Consider the following 22,194-nt stretch of genomic DNA (forward strand, 5'->3'; position numbering starts at 1 on the left):
AAGAAAATGTAGGTAGTTAGATAAATATTTCAGTCACTTTCTGTTTGTAGCTAAATAAGCTTTGTAAAGGATTTACATCATGTTACATGTATAGCCTTTACACACATTATACAAACATACATACAGAACTTAAACCGGTCTTGTGCCTGCGCAGTCTCCCTTTCTGGCGGTGTCTTAAATCCTAGTGAGCTGCATACGTAGACACCATCTTGAGGCATCACATGCTCGTTGTGCACGTTGTTTTCAGAGCAGCTCTTTGGCTATTGAGACGCAGCCTTTCTCCAGTGCAGCATCCGCCATATTGTCTATGAGGAGACGCCGAAAGGTAATGCAGTGTGCATTTACGACCTACTGATACTTGCTTTCCTGTGTGAACTGATTTCTAAACATTTCTTTCAGATGAGGACAAGCACGTAAGGCATTATATTATTCACACAATAACACGGACTAGCGTGAATGCCTAAGTGTTATTTATAATCGACACACTTAGCGCGTGCCAGAGCTACTGGCTATCCACTAAAACCTGCCGCGTATTCTTTATAAAAATCATTATAGGGTTACTATTTGAGTCCAGCTCAAATTAAACACACACACCAACTTCACATTTGCTTTCTAACTCGTTAGTATGTGAATTGGTGTTCATTTTCGTACACACATTTGTTTAATCGTTTTTACGAACGTAGCTAGCGGCGTTAGCTTTGATGTGGCGTGTCGCGCCACGTTCAGTTAGCATGAATCTTGCGATGAAACATCACAATACATACTCATGGCTACGCGTACATAATTAATTATGCTTTTATAATTAGCTTTATTTCGGAATTGACGATTTGGATTGTGATCTGTTTGAATGTGTCGGCGAGTGGTTTAGAAATGGCTTAGGCGTGGCAAACGCTATACTAGTTAGCGGTTAGCTGCTAACCAACAGCTGTTTTGGTAGCTGTTATTTATATTAAATACAGTTGTTTGGATACCTTGCTTGCTATTAAACAGATCAATGTAGATTGTGTGTAGATAATGTGGGGGATGCTGAAAATCTTCCTTGAATGGTTTCTCAGCCTGTTCCGTCAGGCCTTAAAATAAGATATTGATTTATGACAAAACGCACTAGTATTACTTTTTAAGATAGAAACTACAGTACTTAAATATAATTTCTACTTGGAGAACGATTTTATATGTTCTTGCACTTTCAATGATTTAATTAAACTCATTTATGTAGTTTTAATAACTACTAATTTATTCAGGACGATAACAAGGACACTCATGAGGCCCACAAACAGTAATTTGTTAGTCTAATGACTATATGGCTGTACAGTAATCTGGTTTCTTATTAATGGACGTTGCTCCATAAACCAGTACTTTGATACTCATGCTGATGTTGCACAGGGGTTGTTGGTGATCTTGACAACATCATTGTGTTTTTCCAGCATCCGGAGGGCCATGAGGAATGACTTTTAGGATTGCTGTGTCTCCTGAATAAGCTCCTGGATGTCCGCTTTCATTGGAATTACAATCAGGTGGGTTGTTTGTGTGGCAATGCTTGGATGGTGCATTTTAAAATTGATGCAACTGTCTTGATTATCAGCTCTCTTAATAGGCTTTATTTACTGTATCTTGCAGCTTATGCTCCACCATAAAGTCATCGCATCTGCCTTCATCAGCTCCACCTGTCATTTGCTGCTTGGAGGGATCCTCCAAGGTAAAACCAACCTATAGAATTACATTGTAGAGCAGGGGTGCACAAACTTTTTCATCTGAAGGGCCAAAAACCATGTACATATGGCTTTTTTATGAAATTGGAACATCTGAAATCTGGATTAATTAAAATGAATAAAAACTGATTGCTCAGTACCACACTACTTTGTCATTTTTATATCAATCTGGCATTACTCACTAACATTTATCTGTTTATGTACATTCCATTTTATACAATTTGTTATTAGTGTTTCTATGAACACATTTTATGACAGCGTATCTGATTATACAGATTAATAATGTACAAAGAAGGTATATTTAACCAGTGTGTATTGTAATTCCTTTGGATTTTAGTGATATCTGAGGTGACTCTACTATCTTGTTTATCCTTCAGAGTTTACCTGTATTTGGCTCCATATGTTTTTGTGTTTTGATAATGGCAAATAGTTTTTTTTTGCTGCTTGGAGGGATCCTCCAAGGTAAAACCAACCTATAGAATTACATTGTAGAGCAGGGGTGCACAAACTTTTTCATCTGAAGGGCCAAAAACCAAATATTGTGGACTGAAAGTTAAAGTTGCCATAAAAGATTTCCTAATTTAATTCATAATGTTTAAAAATAAATAGAAAACATAACTTTGAATCATATTAACTAATGCAGTATCATTTTAAATTATAACTTATTACAATAAAAAAAAAAACATAAACAATTTATGACACTTTGAGTACACTTATCAAGCAGAATCTGCCATGCCTTCATTTGCTCACTGATGTCTCTGCATTGTCCTCTGTTGGGTGACGGTGTGTACGTTAAAAAAAATCTGATTTATTTACAACGTTTAATTAAAACATTTAATTTCAAATCGTTTTTTGTAGCTTGACAATAAAACAGACAAACAAAAAAGGTTACATTTTAAATTAGAAATTGCTGTCCCTAAACCAGGGCTCACCAACATGGTGCCTGTGGGCACCAGGTCGCCCGTGAGGATCACATGAGTTGCCCGTGGGCCTATTAAAAAAAATATCACCGTAGCGCTGCTTACCAGTAAGCTGTATCTAATATTTTTGTAGCTATTCTTTTTATATCAAACTTGCAGCGGACTACAAGTGGAAAAAACCTGCAAATTAAAGCAAGGTCTGTGCAAACAGCAGTCTTTTAAAAAATTTATTTATTTTTTACAAGACTGGTAAAACACCCATAAAGCAAAGCATCATTTAGAGCTACACGTTTCTTGATTAAGAAAAACAAGGTATTTTCAGTTAGAAAGGCAAAACTGTGTTTAAAGTCGAGAACGGATGTTGTCTCCACTCTCTCTGATGGCCAGCTCTGGCAGCTACAAGGGTTAGAAGAGTGTCAGCTATGTTCAAAATTCTGTAGATTTGTTGACAATTTCAGTAAAATCTAATGTTGGTTTGTTACACAATTGATTATCTGTACAAACATAGGAAAACGTAGTGCATGATTTGTTAATTTGTTAGTGGCTAGTGAAAATATTGTAGAAGTGATCATTTGAAAATGTAAATACTTTGCAGAGATTTGTAGAAATAAAGTGTTGCATACTGATATTTATCTTTTTCCTACCTACAAATCATCAACTATTGTATGAAATCATTAACATGATCAGTGTCTTCACATAGATGAATATCATTATTATTAATAATAACATCATTTAAAAGTAAATTGAGCAAATTTTGTTATTTGAGAAGTGTCAAACTGGTAGCCCTTCACATTAATCGGTACCCAAAAAGTATCTCAGTTTCAGAAAGTTGGTGACCCATGCCCTAAGCCATCCTTATAATTCTCCCTCTCTTCTCAGGTGGGATGGTGGGCCAAATCAAAGGTTATCATGGGCCAACTTTGGTCATCTGTTTGAGAGGAATAGTTTAGATTGACCCCTTTTTGTCTTTTATGGTACATTAATATGACAACTAAAAAGAATTTTAAGAAAATGTGCGTTTTTGTTGCCTGTATACCAGAGCTGCGCAATTTATCGAAAAAAAGATCTCGATTTGACTCCCCCACACGATATTAATCCAGCATTTTCAAGAGTCACATACTGTATTTATAAGGTATATTACACCCAAAAATGTAATTTCTGTCTTGTAATATTTGCGGCCGCAAAATCACATGTGACGTGAGCTGACCGTGAGCTGTTACCACAGAGAGGGCAGACGTTAAATTTTTAACAGTGTCAGTATAACTACTCTAGACCATGTAATGTTGAGTATAATGCAAGAAGGAATCTGATAATGACAAATGTCTGATTTTTACCAGTGTAAAAAATAATCAAATTATTTAAAGTCTATTCAAAATGTAGCATTTTAACCAACAGTAGACCTACACATAATATTGTTGTTGTTTTACCACATGTTTGAGAAATAACAGTAATAATAGCCTACTCCTATTAACTTTTATTTTACATCTATAGAATCATGAGAAAAATTTCAAGCAAAAAAAATTGCAGTTCTCATTTAGCCAGAATCGTGCAGCTCCACTGCATTCAAAAAACAACATTATGAAAATGTGTTTCAGAAATAAAGTGCTATTGTTATCTTTTCTGTGTATACAAAAATTGTTTGAGTCGCGGTGTCACAAGTGTTACATTTTCAGTCTATAGGGCTGTGCAAGTACTCGACAACTAAAAGAACGTTGGAAGTCTACATGACTATTGGTGCGCTTATGTCGCAAAGATCATGTTTTTGAGTTGAACGTATGGATTATTAATAGATTGGAGCCCAGAGGATGAAGCATCTGGATTGATGATCGTATATTTATTTAAATGAATAGATTTTTTTTTTTGTGATTTATTTATTTTTTTTAAAATATGACCTATTTAAATGTTGCAATTTTTATATTATGAATTTGCAGTTGTGATAAAGAAAAAAGCAACAACACGCTAATGTGCTTTGATCATTTTGTAGACGTAGGGTTGAAAAATTGTGTATAAAATGTGCACTGCCAAAATTAAAAAAATAGGAACTTCCTAGAAGGATTTGGACATGGGGCTTGTATGCATTGAAGATTGTCTTTGTGTGCAGACATGTAGTGTTTGTTTATATGCAACAGGGACATCGCCTTGTAACATTATTATTAATAATAATTTATTATTATCCATATTATAGTTTTTTTTGTTTTCGCTGATTTGTGTTTGCATAACTTTTCTAAAAACACAAGAAAAAGTTTTCTGTTTTTAAGTTCATTGTTTTTGTGTTAACGTATCCTTAAGGACAATTTTTAACTTCTACATTGAGTACACCATCAGGGTGCGGTGTCACATTTGCCTTACTGGACCCAGATGTGCACTTTTCAAAAAAATGTAACTACACGTCTTGTTGATGTGTAGCGCGGGGTTGGTGATTGGCTGGCTGCTGTAGGTGTGACACTTGTGGGTAGTCCGAGAGCTGTGTGAGCGGAGCGAGGCTGGTGTTAAATGAGTCTGGAGTCTTGAGGAGCTCTGAATCAATAAGTTAGCAGTGTATCTGTGGGGTCTTAAAATATATTTAATTTCAAAACCAAATTTGGGTCCTTAAATCTGTTGAAATATGTTGTAGGTCTTAATTTTAAACGGGTCTTAATTTTCCTATGTCCATGTAAAGCTATACCCAATTTGTCCAACACCCATCCAATCACTAACAATATATTTCAATAAAAGTTTTATTAAGTCTATTTACTTATAATATGGTTTAATAATTTTCTGTACAATAACATTTGTTTTTAATGTTTTTATTTATTTATTTATTTATTTTTTTAAGGTTTAACGTTATATAAGGCTTGGCATTTTGCCTTGTGTAAGTCTGAAATTTTATTTATTGTAGGCTTAAAATCATCATGAAAAGGTCTTAAACTTGACTTGATGAAACCTGTAGAAACCCTGTTTAATATATATTATATGATTAAAGTTCTTGACCGCTCAGTAGTTCCCAACTCTTCCCAAAATAAGTGGGAGATTTGAACTACTGTTACAGTCGTATCCCACACATTTCTGTCATAATCTCAAAACACCACAAAGAAACTCGACACACTGATAAAGAAAACCCACACTGCCTGCTAACATTTTGGAAGTGTTATTTTTGACCAACATAGACAGAAGCAGAAGTGTAATCGTCATCGTTTTGCCATGTAAAAATAATAACTATAAAAAATGCATTTATTATTATTATTATTATTATTATTATTCCTATTATTATTATTATTATTACTGTTGTTATTATAAAAACATTTCTAATACTTTTTAAAATCACGTGACTAAATATAATTATAATAATAGTACTGCACTGTATTTCTGTTATTTATTTTTAGACTATTTTTCTCCTCCAGTTGCTTTCACCTTGTGTTTTTGTGGTGTAGTTTATTTTCATTTAATCGTATGATTGTAGTCTGTCAAATGTCTTCCTGATTGTCCGGTAATATCTCATCCCATTGTTCTGCTGTTGTCTTTTCAGGTGTTTCAGGGAATCCCTTGTGTAGAATATGTCTGGCCCTGTCCCAAGTCGCTCTCGAGTTTACCCTGATGTAAACACGCAGCGACCCAGAGAGTACTGGGACTATGAATCCCATGTGGTGGACTGGGGGTGTGTTTCCTTTAATATTAATGAATGATATATTATTTTTTTGAGACCACAGATAAAACATGCATGGTATGTTTGATGCTTTCATTGTTTGTGTTAAATTCTCATTGTTTGTTGTGCAGAAATCAAGATGACTATCAGTTAGTGCGGAAGCTTGGCCGGGGAAAATACAGTGAAGTGTTCGAAGCCATAAACATCACTAACAATGAGAAAGTAGTCGTCAAAATACTCAAGGTATCATCTGATGTTTGCATTCACACTGTAAGGACAATTTGGTTGAAGGAATTTCAGTTTGTTTACTTTTTGCATGTGTGTTTTTAGCCAGTGAAAAAGAAGAAAATTAAACGAGAAATAAAAATTCTGGAGAACTTGAGAGGAGGCCCCAACATTATAACACTTTTAGACATCATAAAGGATCCTGTGGTGAGTTTATTGAAATAGTTAGGCGCTTGCACTGAAGTTAGAAAAACAAATATAGGTGTTTTAAACTGTATATAGGTGTTTTCCTTTTTTAAAATAGTTTTTATTTTCCCTAAAGCTTAATTCATTGACAAAATAAATGGATATAAGCAAGTTTGCTTGTGTGCCTTTTGGTTTGTAATGTTCTGCTTTGTTTTTCATGCCCAGTCCCGAACACCAGCGCTGGTATTTGAGCATGTCAACAACACAGACTTCAAAGTAAGAGATGTTTTTTTATTTATTTATTTTATTTTTTATTTTTTTGGTCTCTTGTACTTTGAGAATTTATTTGTATATAATTTGATGTAGTAAATTGCATTTTTTTCCCCACATTACAGCAACTGTATCAAACATTATCAGACTATGACATCCGCTTCTACATGTATGAAATTCTAAAGGTGAGATGATCATTTCAAAACATAACATAACCTGCCTGTTTATTTGAATTTGCATTGACAAAATAGTTTTTAAGTCATAGCATTTGTAAGAGACTTCTGTTGTGGATTGCTCCGCTCTCAATCAGATGTTGATCTTATGAATATATCCACTTTACAGGCTCTCGACTACTGCCACAGTATGGGAATAATGCACAGAGACGTAAAACCACACAATGTCATGATTGACCATGAGCACAGAAAGGTATCACGCAAGTTAAGAATAACATGCATTGGTGTGTATGAATCAAAGCCAGGTTTTAAATAGTTTATTTTTTATTTAAAGCTTCGTCTGATTGATTGGGGCTTGGCAGAGTTTTACCACCCAAACCAGGAGTACAATGTACGTGTGGCTTCTCGATATTTCAAAGGCCCAGAGCTACTTGTGGATTATCAGGTTAGTCCCTCCCCCTGCCTCTAAAACAACATCTCCAGGTCTTGGCTTTTTTTTTTTTTTTTTTTTTTTGATTCTTGGACACCATATGCACAACGGTATTGCAGGCGCTGCTGCCATACAAATGATGATGCTTTCAGTAAAAGCTTGAACACATTGGTGCTTGTTTAAACTGATTTAATGTTAATATTAAAGAGAGATGCTGTAATCTAATAAAGAGATGATGTAATTTAATAATTGGCCCTGATGGTTAATATTATTTAAGGTGTCGTTTACACTAATATCCTTTAGTTTTAAAACTCATGAGATTTGTTATGATTACCTCTGGCATCCCAGATTTGACTGAAATGTTGAAAACAGAGGTAATATGTGTGCATGCCGGTGAGCATGGTTGCATATCATGTGTTTTAGGCTATATAGGGTGGACTGAGATAATTTTCTGAAGTGCAATGCAGTTCCCACAGGTCATCTCACACAGGGTTCTCACACTTCTTGAAAGTACTTGAATTTCAGACATGGATTCAAGGCATGAAAATTACTTAAAAACATTTTTAAAAATTTGTTTATGCTTTTATTTTTAGAATTGTACTTTAAGTCTTGTACAATAACACTAACAAATAATGCACATTTTATATATCCCAGAAACTGCTTTTAAATATTACCAGTAATGGATTCAGAATTTTTTATTAAAGTTCTTTGAAGATGTCTTTTTAAAAAATAAAATTTTATTTATTTATTTTTAGTTACTCTGACTTTTTAAAGTAAATATTAAGTGTAAGTGAAATGGTAAATACAGTAAGGACTTTTGGGCACTGCATATGCTGGAGTACTGTATGATACATAAAGGTGCTTCATTTAAAATTAATGGTGCTTTAAAACTTGAAAATGCTTGAATCTGCTGTTCATGAAAGCGTGGGAACCTTGCCCACAGAAATGTATTCAATATAGATTTTTCCAGACATTAAAAGTTAGGGAATTCATATATATATTATTTGGCCGTGGAAAATCAGCCATTTAGTCTGAGAATTTGATATTGGCTTAAATTAGGAACCCTTACAATGACAATGGCCATCTGGACAAGAAGCTTCCTTTGTTTTTAAACATTGTTCTAAAATGAATGCACCAGTATAAATGATACCTTAGATAATGGTTTATTTGTCTTAATTCACATCTATTTTCACATTTTCTCATTGATAATTGTGTTACTGGTCAAATAAATGTTTTGTTCTCATTCTAGATGTATGACTACAGTCTGGATATGTGGAGTCTTGGATGCATGCTGGCCAGTATGATCTTCAGGAAGGAACCGTTTTTCCATGGACATGACAACTATGACCAGGTTCAAATTTTACTGTTTTATTTTGATTTTTAGCTTGAGCAAACTTATCCAAAGCAAATGTTTTTCATCAGATGAATTTGGTAACTTCATGTATAGAAAATTTATAAATTTTCTCCAGACTACTTTTATTTTGCTGGTTAGTTACTGCTGTTCTCAGTTTGAGGTTATCTTATTTTTCTTTCTAGCTGGTTCGGATTGCTAAGGTGCTGGGTACAGAGGACCTGTACGATTACATTGATAAATATAACATTGAGTTGGACCCACGCTTTAATGACATTTTGGGCAGGTATGTGTTCAATATTCTGTGGATCAAGATTATCTAAACTACTTAATTTTAGTAAAAAAAATTTTTAAACATGATTTTTTTTTAGAATGTGTGTGGTCATGTTTATATCTTTTTTTAAATCTCTGATTTGTTCACCCAGACACTCTCGGAAAAGGTGGGAACGGTTTGTGCACAGTGAGAATCAGCACCTGGTCAGTACAGAGGCTCTGGATTTTCTGGATAAGCTGCTACGTTACGACCACCAGGCTCGTCTGACAGCCCGCGAGGCCATGGACCACTCTTACTTCTGTGAGTTCTCCTAAATTGACTGCCAGTGCTTCTTTAAAGCTCATATTTGATGCATTTTGACTGTCCATTTATTATCTTGTATGAATAAAATATAGAATTCATTACAGACATCAAGTTGCAGCCTGTATGCTGAGTAGTGAATCTTGGCTGGATGGAGTCCTTAGTTTACAAGGAATAAATGCTGGCATGTTATTCCTCGCTGCTAATTGATGGATGTTTCTACCTCAGGGTTATTTAATTTGAGATTAGAAATTGTTCGCAAACACACAGCTAAAGAATTCTAATTATTTACTACAAGTTATTTATGTTTTACTTTCTATGGCCCAGTTGACTTAATAATAATAATAATAATAATAATAATAATAATTATTATTATTATTATTATTAGCAAGTTATTGTTTGTAAAAAATGTAAATCCATTTTATAATTTTAGATGACTAGAAAATGTAAGTTTTTAAATGTTGATGTTTTGTATTTTTAATTATTATAAACATTTAAATATTAATGTAATGTAATATTGTTTGTTTGTTGTAGACCCCATAGTTAAAGACCAGGGTAGAGGAGCACCGGCTGCTGGAATGGCTGCTAGTTCCACACCCGTCAGCTCTTCTAGCTTGATGGCAGGTAAATCATTTATTTTCTCCCCAGCACTTCATCTCTGTTTGAAATAACTCATGCAAAAATGAACAATGTTTTACATTATTTACACACTTTATTTCAAACCTGCATTGGTGAGGGAAATGTATTTTGAGTCGAGAATATTTTCCCATCACTGACTTTGTATTGACAAACTTCAAAATAAATAGTTTTCTGCAGAAGACAGTGATTTGGAATAAAAAAAATTTTTTGGGTGAAACTTTAATTCAAAATCAGTTAAAAATGTTAATAAATATCGTTTTTGGACAGGTTTTCATAACTTTGTAGAAGTTATAATGCACTTAAAGGATAATAAACCTAAAAATGACACATCATGTTGTTCCAAACCTGTTTTTATTACATCTTCAGGACACAACATAATGTAAAATTAAATTATAGATCTCTAAAACAAAAAAAGGTTTGTTCGTTCATTGACCACCTGCACAACTGCCACTTTGAAGGCCCAGAAGTGTAGTGAAAATATCCATTACTCTTAATTGCTGAGTCAATGTGAATGCTCTGTGCAGCAGGTTTGTTTACTTTTTCTTCAATCTCGTTGCACACTTACAGTAAAAAAAAATATCGCAAAGTAACATTATTTTTTTATTTATTTTTTTTATGCCTATATGCCTTTAAAATCATCAAATAATGACAGGCGTCAAAGGCACATGCAAATGATAAATTGTAATATAAACTCAACATTGCATATATCCTGCAATGTGAATATTGTGAATGATCACATTTTGATATCGATGCTGAAACAATATATTGTGCAGCCCTACTTACAAGAACACCAAAACATGCATGTTTGCACAGAGCATTTCTGCCAGTTTATAAAATTAGCGGTAAACAAGGTGCTTTCTCAACCTCTTAAAGTGGACACTTGAAAAATTGCTACGTTAAAAAATAGCTAAATGTAAGTTATAGAAGTTTTATTGTTAAAATCTCACATTTGGTATGAAATATATATTTTCTAAAACTGTAAGGAAACAAAGGAAAACTTACCTAAAAAAATTGTGCTTTAAATCCTATTTTACTATTAAGGGAAGGGAGAGAGAGATTCTGTAAGATCTGATCGATTTGATGGTTTTTGACTTTCATACAATTTTGGCTGATAATACCATTCTGTTAAAGTAAAAAGACACATGGCTTAATTTTTCCAGTCAGCTATTCTAATAATCAAGTCTAAATTAAACTGAAATGTGTTGTTAAAAAAACATCCCAATACAAATGCTTGCTGTTAACTGCTTAGTTGCATTGTTACTTTGGAATATCATAGGTTTTTATTAAATTGATTATTATTAATTGATTTTTATTAAGTGGTTATTAAAATATTTAGCTGAAATGTGGTAAAGGAGAAATCCAGGCTTGAACAGTACATGTAAATGACCGTCTATGCTAAACTTGTTTGCTTTCATTCTGCAGGCATTGCCTCTATGACTCCGAGCACACAACCCAACATCGCCAACATCAGCGCCGGCTCACCTGTCATCCCTGCCCCGAACACAATGGCCACACAAGTGCCCACTGCCGCTGGAGCCCAGCCCTGAACACCCACTGCCCCACCTCCACCTCTCTCTCTCTCTCTCTCTCTCTCTCTCTCTCTCTCTCTCTCTGTCTCTCTCTCTCTCCTGTGGGCCTGTTTTGAATTGTGAATCAGTGGGGGGGTAGTGGGTGGGAGGAAGGCATTAATTTCATTTGTGGTTCTTTTATTATGTTGCAAATAACACCAAACTAATGTTAAGTTACCGTTTTATTTTGTTTTCTTCTCAGTTGTTGTTTAGGGGTTCATGAACTCGAAAAAAAGAAACCCATGATGTTTTTTGCACCTGTCTGTGTGAGTTAGAGAAGCAAATGGGTGTGAACTTTCACTCGCCGTGACTGTTTAGAAACACGTAAATGTCCATCTGAAAAGAAGGATAATAAAATTAATTTTATATGTCCCTCTAGCGTTCTTGTGCTCAAACCATTACTTTTGACTGACTTAATATTATTATTTAGTTGTGGTTTTTGGGAGGCTGGGAGTGTTTTTTCCTTTTTTATTGTTTTGTTGTACTTCTTTAGTCAGTTTTTACAGCCTTGATCACTGTGTTCACAAAACCTGGTGTCATATTGAAGTTCTCCGAGTGGATAAAGAGTTGTTACTTTTGAGAGTTTGGTTTTGAGGACAAGAAATGGCCAATTTGATGTTGGGTTTCTTCCGTTATGGCGTTTGGACTGAAGGCCAGATTCAATCATAACTACTGTAACATTTCTGATTTGTGTTTCTGATCATTGTGTAACGAAACACTCTTATCGATAATGGAAGCTCTTCTTTTTTTCAGCTGTGCTGGTTCTGTGTGTTGCAAGTTAATTGGATTTGGTCCCGGATCTTGTAAAAGGCACTAGTTTCTGTTCAAAGGACTTAAGTACCAATTGCTGAGTAACACAAACAATAATATGCCAATTTTGTGTTACTTTCAGTTTTGTGTGTGTGTGTGTGTGAGAGAGAGTGTATGTATGAATGGTTGTCTCTTTTGTTTTTAAAGTTTCAGACATTTGTTTGATACTATGAAGAATTTTTGTAATTTTCATTTGAGAGGTGACTGTTCAGTGAAAACACATACATCTTTCTATCCCAACGATTAAATCAATTAAACAGGTGAAATATTAATTTAGCATTGCATGTTTTACTGTTATTATTTAATATTTTTTGTTTGTTCTTTTTGGTTGGCTAATTTAGGAACAAACAATATTTTACAAACTGTTACTCCCAAACCGTCTTGACTAGAAAAACTAAATCTTTTATTAGCCTAATATTCTTTTGTGTTTCCTAAACATCAGCTTTTTGTTTTGGTCTTGTCTATTAGTGAAATAATCTCTTCTGTAGTGGAGGCTGAACTCATTTGTTCTCTGCCTGTGTTACGGTCAAGTTTAGTCTAAATATTGTATTGTATATTCGTTCAAAGTTTGCAATAGATACCTTAGACTTTTTTCTTTTTATAAATAATTTCCAAGAGAAAATACATTAAAGAATACAGATTCATGCCCCTGCTTTATTCAGCTGTTCGTTTGGTGCAGCCTAATAACTGTAAACGTCGCAAGTAGTTAGACAGGTTACGTCACATTTTAATGTAATTAAATAAACGAAAAGAAATATTTGGTTCCCGTTGAAAGCTAGGTTTAATATCTTATTAAACATATGCAGCGTGACAGCTATTTTTTTAATGTCAAATTCCAAAATTATTGCTAAATTTGTCAAACTCGTCAGGATTGTGGAAAGCGAATACAATGTTTACTACGTAAGCTAGTTTTAGTTTTAAACGGACAATACGTTTGCTTAAACATAGAAATGACTAAAACAATACAATGAGACGGACAAATGATGTTTTCAGATGTTTTTTTTTTCGCATTACAAGTGTTCATTTGGAGAACAGAGTTCTGCACGTCTGTGGCGTAGCAGGTTTCAGAGCTCACGTAGGTTAGACCTTTCGCGGGCTTTTTCTGCCATCTAGTGGTCATATAAGAGATTGTTTCCATTTGAAACTTGAATCATGCTTTTAAACAAATTACGATTTTTACATTTATTACAATGATATATTTTCATGTTTTGCTGTATAGGTTGAATACAGGTAAGTTTTTTTTTTTTTGAATCTCTCCATCACACACACAACCACCACAAATTATTATTTGGTCAATGTTTTAACATTATTCCTTGTTAAAGGCCTAGCTCACCCCCAAAATTTATATTTACTTGCCCTTCTATGATGGAGCTGCTCAAAACAGTTTTCACTGTTGAATACCAAATAGTACTTTAAAACCTGTAACGACTAACTTGCAGAGTAGGAAAATGAATTATGTGATGGTTAATGGTTACAGGTTTCCAACGTTTTTCAAAATAACTTATTTTGTGTACAAGAAAAAGAAAGAAACTCAAAACAGATTTGAGTGAGTAAACAATGCCATAATTTTATCTCTGGGAGAACTATCTCTCAAGGTTTATGTTAACATTTTTAATTTAGCTGCTTATAACAAATAATAGTCCCTGGACAGCAAATGTTTACAGTACACCTTAAAATTGTGATTGAAATCATTGATGTGTGCTTGACTATTAGTATTTGAATAATCTTTACTTGATATAAATATATATCATGAGTTTTTTCCACTTTAAAATTAATTCTGATCGCATGCTTACTACCCCCCCCCCCCCCCCCCCCCCCTCCTTATGTGGATTGTAAAAGCTGAATAGACAAGAAAAGCCTTTAATGGATTTGTGACAATGGTACAACCAAAATCCTCTGTGAAGGAAGGAAATGCCATGGGGGAAATTCAGCCATGCATCCCCTTTATTATTAGAAAACACACCTGCCATTCAGACCGTGAGTCTATGCTGGTTTCTAAGGCCTCATCTCCAGTGTCCCTTAACTGCTCACCTTTGATCCCATTGTCCAGATCAAGCATATAAAGCCGCAAATGCCACATGAACCCCTCAGAAGGACATCAACCCCTCAGGATGAAGCTGTAAGTTACCATACTACTCTATTTTGCCTTAGTTTTGTCAAGGTGTTTAGTCAGCATTTTCCACCATTAAATTCAAGATCTGTGTTATAGTGTTCAAATATGTAGGGTTGTTTTATGATGGCTGGTGTAAAATAATGATATTGAACGATGAGAGGCACAGCTCAACAATATTAAATGTGTGCATGTTTCATTTATGTTGACCTTTGGAAAATGTTACAATTTTCCCAGTCGTTCTCCATTCTGGCTCAGCATCAGCAGCTCCCTGACTCTTCTAGTCTTTATAAATGCTGTGTTTTCAGCAGCTATGAGAGGTAAACCACATGCTATTTTGTAAAGTTTTAAACAATACTGTAATCTCAGTATAGTTTTTTAACAATAGAACAATAAATGAAAAATTAATATAAGATGATTTCTTTATTTGTCTGATTTTTCTAGATGGGGGTGAAGATTTGATACATTTCCTTAAGGGTGAGCATGTTTGTTGTCCTGCCTTCAGTGTTGGGAAAAGTTGCTAATATACTATTACAATTATAAACCCAGTTGAAATGGGGGAATAAAAAATATATATTGTAATTTATAGTTAATATGCAAAAATAAGATAACAAAATATTGTGATAACATGTAGTTATTTTTTAAGTGCCTCAAGATTGTATTAATGTTTCTTTTAAAGTAACATCTCTCACTGCTAAACTAAGTTTTGTCTTCCCCTATTTGTACATTCTCTCCTCAGATGCCTTTGAAATGAATCAGACTCTGGACCAAGCTGAACCAACACAGCTCTCAGGTTTGTTCAAGTCGATTCAGTCAGGGATTATTACACTAATCCTAACCTGTACCGATGAAGATTATCATAAATATGACCAAGAGTCATTCGTTCTGATAGTACTGTAGGTGTTAAGTTTGTTTTCTAACAGCTGTAAGCAATCTCTTTAATCTTTACATGTTCTCCCCGTGTTAACGTGGGTTTCCTCCTGGTGCTCCGATTTTCCCCCACAGTCCAAAGACACGTGGTATATTGAATAAACTAAATTGGCTGTGGTGTATTTGTGTGAATGCAAGAGTGTATGTGTGTTTCCCAGTACTGGGATGCAGCTGGAAGGGCATCTGCTGTGTGAAACATATGCTGGATAAGTTGGCGGTTCATTCCATTGTGGCGACCCCTGGTTAATAAAGGGACTAAGCTGAATGAAAATGAAAGATTTCCAATTCATTTGTAGTGATGAGTAAAGTGCAGGACGTCAAGCAGCCTAACTGAGTGACTCTAATCTGAGTAAACCTAAATGAGTATAAATATGTAAATAGGCAACTATTAAAATCAATATGTAAGATATACCACTTCATATATACGTATAAAAAATACAATTTCATAAATACAGTTGAAGTCAGGGTTATTAGCACCCCTGAATTATCAGCCCCCTTTTTGTTTTTTTCCCCAATTTCTATTTAAGGGAGAGAAAATTTTTAACACATTTCTAAACATAATAGTTTTAATAACTCATCTCTAATAACTGATTTATTTTATCTTTGCCATGATGACCGTAAATAATATTTGACTATATATTTTTCAAGACACTTCTATACAGCTTAAAGTGACATTTAAAGGCTTAACTAGGTAATTAGGTTAACTAGGCAGGTTAGGGTAATTAGGCAAGTTATTGTATAACCATGGTTTGTTCTGTAGACTATCGAAAAAACTATAGCCTAAAGGGGCTAATAATTTTGACCTTAAAATGTTTTTCAAGAAATTCAAAACTGCTTTTATTCTAGCCGAAATAAAACAAATAAGACTTTCTCCAAATATAAAAATATTATCAGGCATACTGTGAAAATTTCCTTGCTCTATTAAACATCATTTGGAAAACATTTAAAAAGGAAAAAAAATTCAAAGGGCGCTAATAATTCAACTGTATGTAAAATCGCTGGAATGGAATGACACTGGAAGAAGGTTTAATACACAATAAATTGACATGGGTGCACCCCTTATGTAAAAAATAAAGGTGGATGTGAGAATCAGAAAGAAAGTGAGTTGTGCAACAGGTTGATGGTTTTTGACCTCAGGTGTTTTTTTTTTAACTTAGAAATTAGTCTAGTACCTGAGATGATTCTGGAGGCTGTACATCCAACAGTTCCAAGTGCAGGTAAGTGATTTCTGATTATTAATTGTACATAAATTAATATTATTAAAATAGTTGTTAAAATACATGACTGTTGTCTTCTATTTACAGAATGTAAAGCTCCAGAAACAGCTGGTATGTTTGTTATTTTATTGCTCTTAATATGCTATATTAAGCTATAATATGCTATAAATATATATGTAGTCTATGTGTATAATAATGTGTTTAATTAATTTTTAGATCTTTCCAAAACAATTCCAAAACCGAACTCTGTAGAACTTACAGGTAAATGTTTCTATTGTTTTCATTTATCTAACTATTTATGCTGTCCGATTTATTATCAAAAAAAGATAGATTTTTGACTATTATTTTCACACAACTTTCTTTTCTAAGATGTTTCTGAAGAGAGATCCATTGAGACCAGCAACTCGGGTTATTATACATATTTGTTCAAAATATATATTTTTATGCACTATTATATATTACACGAACGCACCGTGTATATATTTAAAAATTTTAATTTCATGTTTAAACAGACAGCAGATTACCTGAAAGAGCATCAACAGAAGACAGCAGAGGTATACAGATTTATTAAAAATAGCTTAGCTATTCAAATTAATTTTAGCTGCATAAAACAACTCAACCACCCCCCCCCCCCCCCCCTTTTTTTTTACATTCTGATTGGTGGATATAACAGATTTTTGTAATTTAAAAAGCTGACAGAAACACTTTTAAACAGCCTTCTAATCATAGTCTAAATTCCATAAATATAATAAATTCAATGTCCTTTCAGAGAGTGACAAGTACAAAAGATTAGAGCTGAGAACAGCACTCACAGGTAACAATGTTTGAATAAGCAGTTTGATGCCATTCAAAAACATGTCGTTCTTAAACTTTTATCTTGTACTCTTCATCACTGACACATTCTTGTCAACAGACATCACAAAGCATTACAGGAGCATTATGGTAACTCAGCAGGTAAGCGACAGATCCATCTGTTCCTCATTCTGCTATTGTTTGTAAACATGTCTGCTGATCTAATATAATCTTTGTTGTGTCTTATATAGAGAGTATGAGTATGGAGAGTACTGACATCGACAGAGACAGGACCAAGGGCTCAAATCAACAAAGGAATAAGAATCAGGTATGCAGCACAATCAGAAATGTTCCATAAGTGGTTTGAATTCCAGAGGCTTTTTTAAAAAACTTTCATATGAAGGATAATTTATTTAATTCATGCAATTATTTTATTTAAAAAAGCCTAAAGACCAACTCAAAAGGAATTAAAAGAAGCCCTTTTGTCCCCCTTTGTTCAATTTAAGTCTGTTGCTGGATTCTCACAAAGGAAAATGTATATCATATTTCTCTAATATTTTGTAATGCATACTTTGTAAATACAGTATACTTGTTTACTGCACACCAAAACACTACTAAGTATTTTCTCAGATATGAGTGTAACTGATGATCTGCTCATTTCATATTTAACGTGCCATCAGACGCTTTTATTTCCTCACTTGCAGCGGTATTTGGGTTGCCAGTTATCCATTTCGGGATCAACAATACCCATTAAGAAACCATTCAGTTTTCATTTTAAAGAAACATTTTGGTGGCTGCAGCTCTTATAAAAAGTAGCCCCAAAAAAAAACAACAACCCACAACTTTCCTCATATTTTCCCCATATTAGCATTTTCAAAAGAGTCGCATTGTGCAGGACAAGCCTCAACACTAAGTGCAGATGAGTACTTAACTAAAAGTTTTATTCAGTAAACAGGGTTCCCACCCTAAGCCAAATGTCAAATTCCCTGCCATTTCCCTAAAAAGTTGAATTTTCATGACCTATGTTGTATAGAAAAACAGGCAGATGCTGCTTTGAGCAGACTTTTGGAAATTGAAGAAATTCAGACTCAGTTGCTGAATTTAACAGTCAAGCAAATGCCACAAAGTTCAAAGGAGCTTGCCGTTTTCTGTTGATTTTGGCCAGCAGGACATTGTTTAAATTCTCTTCACACCATCTATATTGTTTTATATAAAATAACATCTTTATTTTATATATAAAATTTTAGTTTTATATATAAGGTTTCATATAAAATATATTTGCATATAACAAGTGCTTAGCATGGTGCTGCACTTTCAGATTTTTCTAAATCTATTGTTGAAGAGATTTTTTACAGTTTTAATAGTGATCATAATGTACATAAATTTAGTTTTTTTAACTCAGCTCAGCTTCACAAAATAAATTACATTTTAAGATATTAAAAATAGAAAACTTGGTTAATTAAAAACATTATTTAAAAATGTTACTTTATTTTACAGTTTTTATCTAATAAATACTGACTTATTAAAGGGATAGTTCACCTGAAAATGAAAAATGTACTCACTCTCAGTGGGTTCCAAATCTTTGTGTTTCTTTCTTCACTTGAAAGAATGCTGAAAACCTGTAACCATTGACATCTATAGTAGGAAAACAATACTATACTCTAACTAACAGCTGTAACTCTCTCATGGTCACCCACTGAATCCAAACAGGGCTGCGGCTGGTCAGTACCTGGATGGGAGACACATGGGAAAGCTAGGTTCTTTCGGAAGTGGTGTTAGTGAGGGGGTACTCAACCTAAGGTCTGTGTGGGTCCTAACACCCAGTATATTGATGGGGACTCTATACTGCTCAGTGAGGTCATTAAATATCTCAGGATGTTCTTCGAAAAGAGTAGGGGTTTAACCCCGGCATGCTGGCCAAATTTGCCCACTGGCCCATCATGGCCTCCTAACCCTCCCCATATCATAATTGGCTTCATCACTCTGTCTCCTCTCCACCAATCAGCAGGTGTGCGGGTCTGGTGCAGTATGGCTGCTGTTGCATAATCCAGCTAGCTGGTCACACTGGTGGTGGATGAGAAGATTCCCCCAAAATGTTTAAAGTGCTTTGAGTGTCCAGAAAAGTGCTATATAAATGTAAGAAATTGTAATTATTATTATACGAAAGTCTGTGTTTACAGGTTTCCAGCTTTCCCTCAAAAAATCGTTTTTTATTCAACAGAACAAAGAAACATGTTGGAATAAGTAAAGGGCGAGTAAATGTGACAATTTTCATTTTAAAAAGTCTAATAATATGGACCATCTTATGACTGTGTGCAGTGATAGAGGATGTTAGTAGTCAAGAAAAGGACAGACCCGAAGAAAACGAAAGACACCACCCACCAAGAACCCAGAAGATGATTAAAAAACACCATTCGACAGTGCAGAGTTTGTGGACAGACCAGACAGTGAAGAACAAGGAAGATCTCAGGAACAAATCTCAGGTCAGTCTAACTTAAAGATGAAGTTGCTGAGAAAAGTACTTCCCAATCCCTTGCCCAATATTTAATTTCAATTGGAATTCATTTAATAGTATCTGGATGCAGCCTTTATGATGCAAGCTGAGACTGCATCACTCAGCAACGCAATGTCAGACACAATGCACTCAATTGAGCGAGTGACGTCACTGTTAGGGTTAGGGGTGGGGTTAGGTGAGCCCATTAAAAAGGCATTGGATGCAGCACAGATTGCACTGCACCAGGTCTGCATCCAGACCCCTTTCAGACCATTCCCACATAGCAAACTTGAAGGTAAGAGGGGCGTGGTTAAGAATATTGCGAATGAAGCCGTAAAACTGACGTCGAAAGAGAAGGACCGTCACTACATACATGGAAGCAAATGTTGTGACTTTGACTGGAAACATTTTGTTTTAGTGGATTAACTTGCACAGATTAATTGTTCACCTACAGAATAACAAAGTGCACTAGCAAAATAACTTTGCACGTTTAATTCACAGAGACTTTAAAAACCATTACACACAGATTAATCCAACAATTAATTAGACTCTAATTAAATATTACACAGGGATCGTAGCAAAACAAAACTTCCAGGCCACTCTGGATGACAGCAGGGAAGCGGCTGGTGGAATCCCAGGATGCACAGAAACATCTGCTGAACATCCCATGGAAGAGAACAACAGTCTGGATGACCCTAATGTGAGCAGATCCGAAAGGACACGACGAGCTATCAGAACCAGCTGAAGAAAATATGTCCCAGTAAGAGAGTACGAGCATTTGACAACCTGAGAGCACAGCTGATCTCCACAGTCCAGAGAGAGTCAACAGTGAACTTCTGGACAGAGACGACAGCGGTGAGAGGCTGAGAGACCATGTGGCGCTTCCTCTCTAGAGGGAACACAAGTTTACTTTTTGATTATTTTAATTATTAGTGTGATTTGGTTGATATTAGGGGTGTAACGGATCACAGTTGATCCTTGATCTGTATGGATAATGACCCACGGTTTGGAGAGTATGTGACTAGCTGATTAATAACTTGTTTTTTAAAAAATATTTTTACCTGTAGATTAGTCCAGCTCCTACATCATTCAAATATAGCTATCACATATGTGGCCTTCCTGCAAATTACAATGATGACAGAAGTTGTGGCGGCACCTAGCCTAAATGTTTTATTAGGTTATTAATGGCGTTTTCTGTCACTACTTGTTTAGTCTGCACAAATCCATTCAGTGTATAGCTTCACAATTAATTATTAAAAGATCAGGATATCAATTCAAATACCCACTCAACATAAATTATAGATGAATCGTGATTTGTTTAGATGAATTTTGTTTATTCATTCTTGAATTGCGCTGCATTCAAATCTGGGTTTGATCGAGGAAGAGATTTAATTTTTAGCAGTTAGTTTCAGTTAGTTACAAACCAAAGTTAAAATCACAGTTGAATCCTTTACATATGCCTTTACTTAACGCTCAAAAATGAGTTTTAGCAATTACATTATTTAACCAATAGGTGGCGAGAACCAGCCAACAAAAATGTGCCACTGAATGATTCTTAAAAAATGATACATCTACTAGTGAAACATACATTTTTTTTGAGTGAGTTACTGAATCGTTAATTGAAAATGAGACAAAAATAAATATGATGTGTTGAACAAATAATTATAAGTTAGATTTCTAAATTTAGCATTATCAGCAACAGTAGCGGAGATCCTTTTCCACAGTATTGAATATTTTACAATATATTTTTATTCAGCTGGTTATTTTTGTTATTTTTAATTAAAATTTCAGGTTTTTAGTTCTGTTTGTTAAAATCAAAGTTTCAAGCATGATAGTTTTCATAATACATAGAAAGCAAATCAAAATTGTCTCCAGTGGAACTTTTTGGCTGATCCGTGACTCAAACTGTAATGTTATCCAAACCGTGAGATTTGTGATCCGTTGCACCACTATTTGATATCATTTGGTTGGTTTGCTGTGGACATGCATAAATAAAATAAATACTCGTATACATACATCTGCCATTTACTGCATTGATTCATTAAGTTCAATTGTTCTCTGATATCCACATAGTAGTTATGTGGCTTAGGTAAGTTAACAATTCTGTGCTCAGTTTTTATCCCATTAAATACTTCCCAGAATCAGAAGGTTCACATTGACCTTGGTGCTTATTG

General features: G+C 34.5%; 1 protein-coding gene and 1 pseudogene across 3 annotated transcripts; both read left to right on the plus strand.

Annotated features, from left to right (window-relative positions):
* Nucleotides 1-244: 244 nt before the first annotated feature.
* Nucleotides 245-12,039, plus strand: csnk2a1 (casein kinase 2, alpha 1 polypeptide). Of its 3 annotated transcripts, none has more exons than XM_056475505.1 (15): nt 245-325; nt 1,425-1,514; nt 1,618-1,696; nt 6,135-6,263; nt 6,383-6,494; nt 6,582-6,683; nt 6,888-6,938; nt 7,058-7,117; nt 7,275-7,358; nt 7,440-7,550; nt 8,785-8,886; nt 9,072-9,172; nt 9,312-9,460; nt 9,995-10,084; nt 11,522-12,039. In XM_056475505.1, exons 4-15 carry the CDS (start codon nt 6,163-6,165, stop codon nt 11,644-11,646), a joined length of 1,188 nt encoding a protein of 395 aa, XP_056331480.1. In that variant the 5' UTR covers nt 245-325; nt 1,425-1,514; nt 1,618-1,696; nt 6,135-6,162; the 3' UTR covers nt 11,647-12,039. The 3 variants fall into 3 exon arrangements, with proteins under 3 accessions (XP_056331480.1, XP_056331482.1, XP_056331483.1); XM_056475507.1 differs by having other exon boundaries at nt 322-413; XM_056475508.1 differs by lacking the exons at nt 245-325; nt 1,425-1,514; nt 1,618-1,696 and adding an exon at nt 2,146-2,171.
* A 2,549-nt stretch (nt 12,040-14,588) lies between these two features.
* LOC130242797 (uncharacterized) lies at nt 14,589-20,913 on the plus strand (annotated as a pseudogene).
* Nucleotides 20,914-22,194: the final 1,281 nt, after the last annotated feature.

This window comes from Danio aesculapii, chromosome 16, assembly GCF_903798145.1.
Source record: "Danio aesculapii chromosome 16, fDanAes4.1, whole genome shotgun sequence".
Taxonomy (NCBI): Eukaryota; Metazoa; Chordata; class Actinopteri; order Cypriniformes; family Danionidae; genus Danio; species Danio aesculapii.

Coding starts and splice junctions, on each gene's coding strand:
- csnk2a1 (XM_056475505.1), top strand. CDS start 6,163: ATGTCTGGCCCTGTCCCAAGTCGCTCTCGAGTTTACCCTGATGTAAAC. Junction 8,887..9,071: donor GACATGACAACTATGACCAG/GTTCAAATTTTA, acceptor TTTTCTTTCTAG/CTGGTTCGGATTGCTAAGGT. Junction 9,461..9,994: donor CATGGACCACTCTTACTTCT/GTGAGTTCTCCT, acceptor TGTTTGTTGTAG/ACCCCATAGTTAAAGACCAG.